Genomic DNA, 12860 nt, shown 5'->3' with positions numbered 1-12860 from the left:
GAGAAATGGATTTAACTTCTGTTAGATAGCCATATGCCATACATTTTTGCATACATTCACAGTAAATATGTATTCAGTATGATAGCTGTCTAACAGAAGTTAAATCCTTTTCTCACTTATTCTGACAATGTACCTAACCCCAAATAAAATAACCCAATAAAAAGAGTTGTTAAATAATAGTGAAGTCACGTTGTAATAACAATAACGGTACGTCCACACAGCAGCTTTTCAAAAATCTTGAAAATCTTGGAGCTGGGCGACAGCTTGGGGATTTTTTGCGAGCAATGCGACCAACAATCAATCACATGAATCTCCCGCACCCGACATACAAAGCAAAAAACCCCGGGGATTTTATGTGAGCAATATATATATATATATAAACTCCCCAAACAGGCGAAAACCTACCAGTTTCACCCACTGTCTCTGCCACCTCCCTCCATGCCTGGTTCCTCCGGTTTGTATCCCGTTAATAGTTCTGGTCGTAAAGAACTGGGTGATTTGCTACCGTAATTTCTCGTTTGGATTATGAGGAAATGAACTGCGGTCTGGTTCTCCCTGCTTACACGCGGTTTGATTGGCTAGCGCTTCTACTGTCAGATTTGCATAAACGTGTTTGATTGGCTGGCGCTTCCAGCTCAGCTTCAAAAGTTGAACATTGCTCAACTTTTGAATCCTGGAGATCCTGGACATCCTGGAAATCTTCGCTTCGCTCCCCCACAATGCAGTTCGGGGAAAAGCGAGGCAAAGTGACGTCATCCCCATTCAAAGTCAATGGGCAGAGAAGCGTTGGAAGCGGTGGAAGTTGCTTCTGAAGCTGCTGTGTGGACGTACCGTGACTCATCTCTCTCGAGTTTTTGAGCTTTGCTAAAAGCCACTGTGTCAAGTGTCCATCTTGGGTTGCCGTCCGGAGCTGTCCAATATGGCGGACCATCTCGCACATGCGCAGTACCGATCGGGCAGGGGGACGGATCGGGTAGTGACAGCTGCTACCATAGCATCTTATCGTGCAGTCACGTTCTTGCGAAACACATGAAGTCTTTCAAAGATGGCGAAGTTGTGAAAGAAGCTTTCCTGGAGGCTGCCGACGCGCTTTTTGGGGACAGTAAAAATAACAGTAGCATTTCAACAGGTTTTTGATATAATAAAAACTCAAGTTAGATACAGTTATTAATCAGCTGTAAGTTTTAGTTTGTTTGAATTTATTCATTATAATTATTGTACAAAATGGTATACGTGGTTTAGTGCTAGTATCCTGTTAGTTGTGTTTTGTCTATCGGTCTGTTGATGATAATTACTATACTCTCTCTCTCTCTCCAGGTGTCGGCACTTCCTGTCCGTGTGGCACCAGCTAGACTGATTGTTGTTCCCGCCCCTGATTGTGTCCACCTGTGCCCCATTACCTAATATGTATATTTAGTCCTTCTCTCCCTTTGTCTGGTGTTGGTTCGTTTTGTCTTGTCGTTATCTCCATGCCTGTGTACCAGAGAACCATGTTACAAGACCTAGTAGAACCTAGTGATTCGATGTAGAATCTTAGTAGATCCTAGTAGTCATTATTGGATAGCTTGGTTTATTTACAATAAAGAATATTACCCAGCAAACGGAATCGAGCATCTGAGTTCTTACGAGATCATCGTAGCAATAAGAATGCAAACTTAAATTGATTATAGTCTATTATCAATTCAGGTTAAGAAACTAGTGTTGCTTGCATCCTATTTTAAAGGCATTTCTTTTTATACTCTACTAAAATGTAACAAAAAAAGGGTTTGATTCTATTAATTTTATCTTTTTTATTGCACTTTGGCAGCAGATTCCTGTGTAGCTTCAGATCTGAGTTGTCTTATTAGTAAGCCTAGTTTATACTTTTGTAGCAACCCTATTTGTATATAATGACAAAGAAAGGGTTCCGTGTCTTTTCTTTTTTTCCTGTGTCATATGTGGCAGCACTGTTCAATGTTTCTTGAAGACATTACCCACTGTAGTATGTGACGTGTGAATAAACTCCAACTCTGTATCAACAACACTGTTGTGTTACTTCAGTTAAATACTTATATGTGTGTAGATTAGAAAGAGGTAAGATAAAGGATCTGCAGTATTTTATGAAGTAGTCATCGTACAAAGGTCAGTTTTATACAAGTAGAAGTGTGTATTTACCTGGTAGTAGGCTGTCAGTAATGGCTACGCCTCTCTATTTGGACTGTTAGATCTCGGCAGACTGGCAACTTTAAAAGTAGCTCTCGGTTCAAAAAAGGTTGGGCACCCCTGGGAGTCTTGCCTCTGTTGCATTCACTGAACACGGGAAATTACAATCCTGCCGTCCTCTCTAATGTCATGATGAGGTTCAGGTAAAGCACAGTTAATGTATTATATTATTGACTCTATAATATAATACATGACTTTGAGAGTAGACAATCTAGGCATATTAACAAAATTAATTAAACATACTTATCACGGCGACGGTGTACTGAGATTATTATTATTTTTATTTATTTTTGCTAGGGGGCCCCTAGTGGCTGTGGGGCCCTAAGCGGCCGCTTATGTCGCTTAATGGGTCGGGCCGGCTCTGCATGTAATCATTTACAAAACATCCCCATGTTTGTATTTAACAAAATAATGTTGTTTAATCCACGTTGGCGTACCACAACTACAAAAACAATCGGTTTGTTTTTTCATCAGGAAATGCAGCCCGGCTCAAACAAACGATTTTTAATCATCATCCTCACCAGAGCCGACCCGACCCATTAAGCGACATAAGCGGCCGCTTAGGGCCCCACAGCCACTAGGGGCCCCCTAGCAAAAATAAATAAAAATAATGTTTCAAATGGGTGTTGAGAGATGTATGCATAGATCTCTTAATTTTGCTCTCAAAGTGCACCAGATTGATGCTTTTAACTTCAATATTTAAAAACAAATCTTCCCGGGGGAGTATTAGGTCCACGGTGTTTACATGCTTATTTATACAATATGTGTGCTTATGCTAACATCATAAGACAAAAGTTGGTTCCGTGTTGTGAGAACGCGCTAGAGTGAGGGGGGCCCCAAGCCAAAGCTCGCTTAGGGCCCCCAAAAGTCTAGGGCCGGCCCTGATCCTCACGATCATTAATGTATCATATGTTCGCCAAATTGACATGAAAGCACTAACAAATATGAATTTGCTGTAGTCAACTTCACTAAAACGTTATTAACGTGCCTAAACTCAGTAATTCACTAACAATAGGTTTATTTTTAATGGAGCCTCGTCATCCACGGGCAAACAAGAATATGTACAGTGTTAATAGTTTACTGTATTATTACTGTTATTATATTATATTACTATATATAACCTCTAACCATTGAGTTCATTGTTGTGCAATGATAAAATCAGACCGTTGTTTTTTAAAATAGTCTTTATGAAACTCGGCAGCTCTCAGCTGTGTGTGACTCTCTTTGTTTACACACTTAATGTAAATCATGACTTTGTTGGTCCAAAAAATCTACTTCAAATGGTAAAAAGAATTGGACATAGCAGAAAATGTGTTGGCTAAACTAATCTGTGTGACATTAATGTGAGAGGCATTTTGTAAATGATTTGTCAGATGAATGAATGAATGTCAGAAATAAACAATTCAATCTTAGAATTTAAGTTAATATCAATTAAGGCCTCATTTTTAGATCAATTAAATACATTTAATTTAATTTTTTAGGACCATCTACACACCACACACCCACATACATTATTCCATACTAAACGGTAAGTAAATGTCACTCCTTACTTATTCCTTTAATGATCTCCACTGCATCAATTTGTGGTCCTCCCAGCGACACAAAGGCATCAAAGACATTAAAGAGCACCTAGGAGAAGAAGAAGGAAATGAGGAAAATCAATGATAGAATAATTACCGGACTGATCTACGTCTATTCATTTGAAATGCTTTTACTTGTCCTTATTTATTCATCTTATTTATATGCAATTTGTTTATAATGGTCTGTCTTTGAATGGCTGTGCACATGGTTTTCTGTGATTTGAGCCCTTCTTATTGTACTTGTGTGATATTATTCTATGCAGATACATTTACCAGACTCCTTGTTTTAAAAGTTAAGAAATAATACAGTGTTTTGAAATGAGATGATATTGTCCCTCCCAATTCACAGATTGTGTTCCGTATTTTCTTCAAATAAAGGTGTGTTTACACTCCTGAGTAATAATGTCCATATCATATAATTTAATCTTTGAAGAACTGGGGGAAAAAACAGTAGTTTGCTGGTATTTCCTCATATTTTGGTTCGGATTATTGACAGTAAGGTGTGTTAAGTTTAAAGGAACACTATGTTATTCTTTTTCAGTTCTAATTGCTTAACAATGTATAGAAAGGAACTTAATGATTTATAACGCATACAAGCAAAATGTCCTATCAGATCAACTTCCTTAAAGAGCAGAGTGATTCAGACGAGGTGATAATACCTGAGTCAGGGTAAAGGTCCTCACTCTGAAGTGCACACTGTTTGCATTCAAATCTGAGAAGTGGACTATCCAATGATGAATGTCTCAGCAAACTCACAACCTGTTCTGCTTCACAAGAAACAATACAAAACTAAAGCGTATAGCATACGAACCACGGTCACGCCGTCGTTGAGCAGCGACTCTCCGAACACCAAGATGAAGAGCACCTCGTTGACGTGGACCTGCTCGAACACGGCGATTACGGCCACGGGGTCCACGGCCGCGATCAGACTGCCGAAGAGAAGGTACTGCAGCAGGCCGATGTCCAGGTCGCCTGCAGCACAGAGATACACCACATGTGGCTTTAGTTAATATATGTAAGAAATCAGGTTCTTTAATTGCCCTACAATCATTGGCCTACTGTGAGACACTTGGCCTCTGGGTCCTACAGAGGAGCAAGATACCTACAATTTACGGAGATCTTTTAGTGTGTCTTTGTAGTTCTTATGCATCTTTTTTAGTTTTGTGTGACTTTGTGGTTATTTTCCCAATGTCTTTATCCATGTTGCTTCTTTGGCCCCTAGGTGCCCATTCAGGACTCCACCCATGCCTGCAAACTGTTTTTTGCCTTAAAATCCAATGACGGGGCTTGCTGAATCAATCCCTGCCCTCTATTAATTCAATGTTCATAGTCACACAAGCAGCAAGGCTCTATGGATGGCTAAGTACAGTAGGTCTGACAGTCCACAGTTTTACTCCAGATTGCAACATCTCAATAACTATTTGATGGATTGCAATTAAATGTGGTTCACAAGGTGTTTTCAGTTTTTTCTGTTTAGTGTTTTCCCTTTCCTCTTGTAATCTTTCCTAACTACCCTCCCGTCCCTAATTAGCAAGTAGCACACCTAATTATTCATATCGATACTATGATACTTGATCCAAGTTGAAAATGAGATGATCCTCCAGTAAGTTCTGGAGTCCAAAACTTGGAAGCAGATGTATGGTCATTGAATTGCTAATTGCTAACTTTCTGTTGTTTTCATAACACCAGCATTCATCTATCCATTTCCCCTCGTACAGTATCTTTGCATCATGTATCCCCCTCTGTTCCCCCGCCCCTCCCCAGTGGACAACTCTTGCCTCTTTAGCTTATTGTGTCACTATCAATAACCACTTCTTATCTTCCACCCCACTCAAAATGAAACTCAGTGTGACTTAAAGCGTTTGAGGCCCCGACATGTTAACAGCTGGAGTGTCTCTTACCCATGGCTCCTCCCATGTGACACCCCCACAGCGACAGCCCCAAGCTGGCAGCGTTCCAGCAGGTCCCGATGACGGCGTAGATCAGGATGGCCCCCATGTTGCTGAAGAACAGCTTGTTGGGCATGGAGTAGCCTGCGTCCAGGATGATTTGAGGCAGCAGGTAGAAGAAGAACACGTTCGGGGTCAGCGTGAAGGTCTGCACCCCGTCGGCACCCCAAATAATCCCCCCCAGGACGAAGCCGAAGCAGATGAGCAGGGCGCTCTCCGGGATGATGTTGGTCACATGGTGGTTGGACTCAATCACTGAGAGAAGAGAAGAAAAGAGAAAAGAAGGAAAGAGAAGACATGAATTATTGACAAGAGAAATGAATAGAATTGATTCTCGGTTCTTTCATTGCATCATAAATACACCATAAAAACACAACGGTTTGTGAGGTTTCAATATTTGCAAATGATCAACTGTTGCACTCGACTGAGAAGGGTCCACTTTTAGTTCTGGGCATATGATTAACCATCATGGTGGCGCGTATGAAGGTTTCTTAATCCCTCCAAGTAACTAAACACAGACTTTTGCTTAAGGTTAACTAAACTTAATGGTCTGTCAAAGTGTCACTAAAGTTTATTTAATAATCAAACTAACTGAAGCATAAAAGGAGACCCATTTCAAAACGATTTCTGTTTCCAGTCCACAGAGCTCCGGTTTTGTTGTGCCAATATGTTCCATTCAAAAGTATTTGAAGTTATGGAACATTTGGATGAAGGTCTAACATGATGCAGTGTTTGTATTTGTGCTTGAGCCTACAGAGCAAGTGAGATCTGTGTAAACATGATACAGCTTAGATACAGTTTGTGGTGTTCAATAAAAGCCAATATTATACAATGAGGTGGTTATAAAAGGTGTAACACTCTTCCTGGCAAGCTGTGGAATTTCTATTGCAGTAAAAACAGAAGAAACTCTTGTGTTCTCAGGAACAACCTGCTGCTTTGATAACACACGCTCATGTTCACTCTGCAGGAAGGGACACTGTTCGTTACAATATTAGAGACATATCATGCTGCAATTACAAAAAATACACTTACCCAAGACATCCTTTCTCATTGTTAAAGACCCTAATAAACAATTTCTCAATCATATTTTAATTATTAACAATGGCGTTCTAAATGAACATGAAATAAAACTAAAGTTAGACGTTTTGGTTTTGTTAATCCACTCACACGCATTCACATATAGCCCCTATTATGCTAAGTGTTACTGTGAATACAAATAGCTTTGATTGATACCTGACATATCATGTCAGGAATTTGTCATAAAGAAACCGTTAAGTTAAAACATTTTTATGGCACTTAAAGGCAAAAACATATTTGCTCCTTATATAGAAAGTTACAAAACAAAATTCCATGACGAGATGATACAAATAATTAAAACTTAGGCTACATGCAGAAGAACCGAGTATTGCAGGGTATGTTACAAAAGGAATATTGTAGTTATTTGACATGCTGGTTAAAAATATCTCAACATCATCTTGTTTCAAAGGAATCTGTCAAACTGCAACATTTAAACTATGTATGATATTAACTTTGAAGCTTTGCTTTCTATTTCATTGTTATGTTTGTGAGATGAGAAAATATTAGGAACTGGCAGTGGTGGAATGTCATTTAGTACATGTACTCAAATATTGTACTTAAGTACAATGTTGAGGTGAAAGTCAATAAAGTTTAAAATAAATGTATTACAGTCCTGCTCAGTGGTATAGAGGAACATTTAAGGCAATGTCATCCACTCTATATGAAGAAAACCTTTACTCAACAGAGTGTTTCTACAATGTGGTATTACTACTTTTACTAAAGTAAAGGAGAAGAAGATTTCTTACAAAGCTGGAAATCAGTTACTTGTAGTCCATATTTACCAGCCTGCATAAAAAACACTTTCTAGCACATTTCAACTGTTTCTTACATACCCAATTTACCCACGCCAGCCACCAATATCCATAACGTAATAACATAAGGAGTCTCCACGTGGTGCCATTTAAAAGTCACGACGGGAATTCCTGTGATGACGCTGGATCCATGGCCGTGTTCAGTCTGATTTGATTTGAACTCAGATGGCGGCTTCGGATGGGGTTCTTGATGCACCACGTCCCCCTTCACCTTTGTGACTCCTGAGATGAGGAAGATGAGCAACACTGGCCCCAGCAGCCAGAGGTGTACATATCCACAGCGTTGCATTTGACCAATTTAATAAAAAAACAGAGAACCAAAACAAATGAGTCCTTTATCTCTGATGTCAGGGAATGGAAATGTCTGTCCCAAGGCCAGACTGAAGTGTCACACCTCTGATCCCTCCTTTTTTTTTCTCACTCACTCTAGTTTACTATCAGTTATTATCTTTTCACTACTCTAGTGCTCTATCCTTCTAGCTCAGACTGTGACTTTGTGTCCTTCCACAGTCTGTGGTCAGCAGTGTGAAGGCAGTTCAGAAGAGTGCAGAAGCCTCTATGACCAAGGTTGTGTGTGTGTGTGTGTGTGTGTGTGTGTGTGTGTGTGTGTGTGTGTGTGTGTGTGTGTGTGTGTGTGTGTGTGTGTGTGTGTGTGTGTGTGTGTGTGTGTGTGTGTGTGTTTAGGTTGGAAGGTTAAGGGATGAGTAACGGATGTCCAAGAAAGGTTTCTGGTTATTCAGTCACGTTTGGAACACTTAGTCATTACTCTGTTTGGTCTTTCCGGTCTCCGATCAACTCAGGTTTGTCATGTGTGTGTCTCACAGGCATTGGCATTGAGGGAGTTAGTGATGGAGCAGAGGTCATTTGATGTTAAGCCAACACCTATCTGTGTGTGTGTGTTTGTGTTTAGTAACATTTCCAAGGGCTTCATCTCAAGCAATGATTGACGCTGATGTTACTCAATCCTAGTTAAAGACTCCCAGTTCTTGACGTGAGAGTCTATGATTTAATGGAGCTACGATGCTATCGATTTCTATCCAAGACTTAAGCTCACCTGAAACAGCAGGAGCAGCCAGATGTGGGTTGACCCCGCACATTACTTGTACCCAGCTGTTTAAGGTGGAAACAGATGACCTTTTTAACTTCCCCAAACCCAGTGGCGAACCGTGTCTTTCACAACTGGACCTTCTGTAGACACACACACCTTGGACCATCAGATCTGACGACGCTGATTAGCTGCATTTTTTTTTTCCGGCGGGGGGTGTGTGTGTCTACAGAAGGTCCAGTTGTGATAGACACGGTTCGCCACTTCTATCAAGGATATAGAATAACTTGGTTGAAGGATATTCTACCCAGAGACCCAGAACAAGATCTGATTGGTTGCTTTCTTTTCTAACACAAAACCACTGAAATGTGTAGTGCATGGACCGAGAAGAACAAACAAATCAACGTAACACTGTAATATTACAGATCAACAACGCATATACGATTCTCATTTATTCATTTTATATACATTTTAGTACATTTGATTTATATAATTAAATCGATTTTGTGTTTGTTTTATCTCAGTGTTCCAGGGTATTCGCTGAATACCTTGAAGGCCCTGACGGTTCGCCACTGCCCAAACCACAACGAAGGGCAAACTCAATTTGTTTTTTTCCTCCTTATTTTTATTTCAACAGCATTTGCATTAATACTCTTCGGCAACGGTAAAAGGTAACAGGGAATACAAAATAACTATCCATAATATCTTTTACTGGCAATTCCTACTTGGCAGAAGGGAGAATTGCAAAGAGAAAGCAAGGCGTAATATATAAATAGGTAACCAATATTTATTTATTATATTTTTTAAGCTACTAGAGGGGAGAAACACACAAATGGTCCCCAGAATGGAATCAAACACCGGCCCCCACGGTGTGGAGTGAGCCCCACATGGGTTACCAGCTCTACTGGGTGAGTAATGTGGCGGCACATAGGGAACCAATGTTAACGCTGGTGGTCATTACATTGTGCTATTGTGCACCACTTCATAATAAAATATTAAAGGAGGAACTTTTGTCTACTGCTACATATCCAATGTAACTATTAGAGAGAAATGATTAAAGATCTATGTCTTCAGCAGAACTCAGTGGGCTTGGTGCTGAGAAACACACGGGGGAGGAAGGTGTAAAGTATGAAGAGATGGACATTGTTGGTTTTCATCTTTTCATGAGATTAGAGCAGACTATAAGAAACATATAGAATACCAACAGCATTTTCCTATAAATTCCAATGACCCTCTCCAAAGTCAAGGTATATTAGTTTACTAAAACTACTACATACAAGTACATACTGTGCTAATTCCCAGAATTCCCAAGCATTTATTACTTTACTGGATGTTTTTTTAGGCCAGGTGTCCCATCCTGTTTGAGGACAAAGGACAATAGTCTCATTGGTAAAATGGACTGGTTTGATGATTTGATATAAGCTCTCACACAGAAACAGGTGTGAATGAGTTTATCTGAAAACATCTCAAGTTTCTCATATGGAAATATTTGAGAAATATAATATATATTTTCACAAGTTAGTAAAACAAACTGCACTGTTTTCAGCATTGTGCCTTTTCCATCTGAAGAGGTTTTTTAAAGTGTTCAACTAGAAATCCACTGAGCACAAAAGGGATCAACATTTGTAATCTGTACGTAAAGCTGTGAAAAACGTATAAACTTATACAATTATAAAGTTGCATGAAATGAGTACAAGCATGTGTATATCAGTGCTGTACCTTTTTAAATGTAGCCTTTTTAATCACATCCCACCTCTGGCTCATGATGTGCTCTAAATGCATTTAGCTGCACTGTCGAGCATGACCGGACCAATTCAGCTTTAGTAACTAATGACCTAATCATCCTGCTGTACAGTGGCTGGCCTTTAGCTTAAACCTTTCAATCATTAGAAGGTCATCACAGATCTGTGCACACTTTTAGCAGAGGTCAACTTCATGGTGGAAGAGAGGTCATATAGAAGTTGTGTCTGGGGGGTACAGTACAGTACAGTACAGTAGCTAGAGTAAAGGATCATTGTGCTATTGTTTGTTGGGCTGTTATGAAAATGTGTTATTTGGGACAAAGCAAAAGCTTAAGTGTATGTGTGATTTAGTGTGATGCTATTCCATTTAAGGAATGTCAAATGTGTGATTAGTTTTAAGTTAAAGCAAAACTGTTTTAGAAAGAGGATTTAATGATGTTGTATAATGAGTCAAATGAGATCAGAGCAGATAGTGAAAGTAAGGAGGAAACTTCCAGCCTGTAACAGATAAACAAACCTGCGTTTAGTGTCCATTGTTCTTGGATGAGTACAGAGCAATGCGGAGGATGAAAGAAAGCCTACATTGTGACTCTGGAAAGAGGAAATAAGATCTGAAGAAAGCTGATTCCATTGTGTGCCCTCGTGTGAGTAAGTATAAAGTCAACATTTATACTGTGCACATATTGTTTGAGTTTACACAAATGTACTTTATGAAAGTTTTTCTTTCTTTTTAAAGTGCCTTTCAAAAAAAGTTCCTCAAACATCAACAACTATGCTCTTCTAGAAATTCACAGCACGCTTAAAACCAAATGTGCACATCAAGGTTCTAAACATAATTAAAGTTTTGAGAAAATAGCCCAATTATTCTTTAGTTTTTTTCCCTTTCCTGTACTGTGTTATATAGGTTTGTGTGCATGTAAATGGTCTCCCACACTGTGTAACACTCTATTAGCTAGCGCTCTAACACATACGTGAGGCGGGACATCTCTAAGCGGTTGACCAATCACAACAGAGCCGGCCAGCTAACCAATCAGAGCAGGCTGGGCTCTGGTTTCAGACAGAGGGTGAAAAGAGGTGCTGCAGCACAGAATCTTCCAACACAGACTTAACGACTGTAACTACTTGCACTACATTGTTTGGTTATCAACACCATTCATTTCCTGCAACTTTTACAGATGACCACAGTCCCATATTTATGTCAGTGAAGGTGTACACAAACACACAGGTCAACATAACGGCATTTACATTGTCCACACTGCAACAACCCATTTGCCTCTGTTGTGAACACATGCAATGCTAATGACAGTGTTCTAGGACACACAAGTACTTTGGCTTCACCTGCTGAGAAGTTTAATAGAGGTCAAGCTTGTTCTCGCCCACTTCATTATTTCAGAAATGGATTTCGTCCATGTCTCTTCAAAGCATTTTCATTTGAAACACCTCAGCCAAAATGCAAGAGGGTTTTCTTTGAAACCAAAATATTGATTTATATATAATTGTATCCATTTTAAAACGGTAATATTGAATAAATACCCAGTGGGCGGGCGTAGTTTGGCGGAAGAAAATAAGTTCCTATGAAAGTGATCACAATGAGGTCAATGATTTATCTTGAGTAACCAGGTTGTGAAGTGAGACCTGCTTGCTTTGAGCCCAACTGGCCGAATGCTATATAGTTCTATTATATTTGAAAGAAGGCAAACATCTCTCCGGCCAGATCTCAAACAATCGGCAACTCACATAAAGCAAGTGAGAAACACTCAGGTTAGAGTACATATTAACATTTATTTTAATTTAAGTTGGAACTGTCCCTTTAATTTAAGTCTTTCTCCCACAGCTACCATCAACCACCCTAACCTTGAAAATGTTCATTCTCCACTGACAGACTAATCTATCATCCAATATCACTCGAATTAAATTACAACCACACTAAATACGCCAATAACAGTTTGTGGTTCGAACCCCTCCATGGACAATATTTGCTGGGACTGACCGATTTTGCAGAGCCAGCTGACCAGGATCCACAGGACCACGATGTACGGAGTGGAGACATGGTGCCACTTCCAGCTCACGATGGGTAGAGTAGTGATGGGCTCTCCTTCGTGTCCACTCTCTCCATGACTACTGTCCTCTTCTCCAGTCCCATGACCGGAGTCCGTCTGGTGCCCGGGGCTCGAGGTGGTCCCAGCATTGAGTCCTGTGTCTTCATTGGCGAGGCTTCTGGACAACATCAGGACCATGCAGAGAAGAAGAGCAAATCGCCATGTAGCTCCCATGTTTGGAGGAAGTTGCAAAAACACTTACTGAAAAGGTTATTTAGACTATAGGCACAGGTGCTATGGTCAAGCTCAGTCTTTCACTCCTCTCATGTGTCTCCTCCTTCCCTCTCAGGTCACTTTTGTTCAGTCTTACACACATCCTTCTCTGACCTGAGCACTGTGTCCTCTCTGTGCTCT

At 40.0% G+C, this 12860-nt stretch overlaps 1 protein-coding gene across 2 annotated transcripts in view; it reads right to left on the bottom strand.

Moving 5' to 3' along the window:
- LOC117455009 (sodium/hydrogen exchanger 3-like) overlaps nt 1-12860 on the bottom strand; it is a 27782-nt gene extending 14922 nt beyond the window's left edge. The window contains exons 1-4 of one of the 2 annotated variants that reach the window (XM_034094347.2): nt 12398-12860; nt 5684-5986; nt 4594-4754; nt 3753-3831 (exon numbers count right to left, since the gene is read on the bottom strand). In XM_034094347.2, coding sequence (XP_033950238.1) covers nt 3753-3831; nt 4594-4754; nt 5684-5986; nt 12398-12680 — 826 coding nt within the window. In that variant the 5' untranslated portion in view covers nt 12681-12860. Of the gene's footprint in view, nt 1-3752; nt 3832-4593; nt 4755-5683; nt 5987-7641; nt 8163-12397 lie in introns of those variants that run through there. The other variant, XM_034094348.2, reaches the window with a different exon arrangement.

The sequence above is a fragment of the Pseudochaenichthys georgianus genome, chromosome 11, assembly GCF_902827115.2.
Source record: "Pseudochaenichthys georgianus chromosome 11, fPseGeo1.2, whole genome shotgun sequence".
Lineage (NCBI taxonomy): Eukaryota > Metazoa > Chordata > Actinopteri > Perciformes > Channichthyidae > Pseudochaenichthys > Pseudochaenichthys georgianus.
Note: the sequence above shows the minus strand (reverse complement) of the source record. Positions and strands in the feature narration are given on the sequence as shown.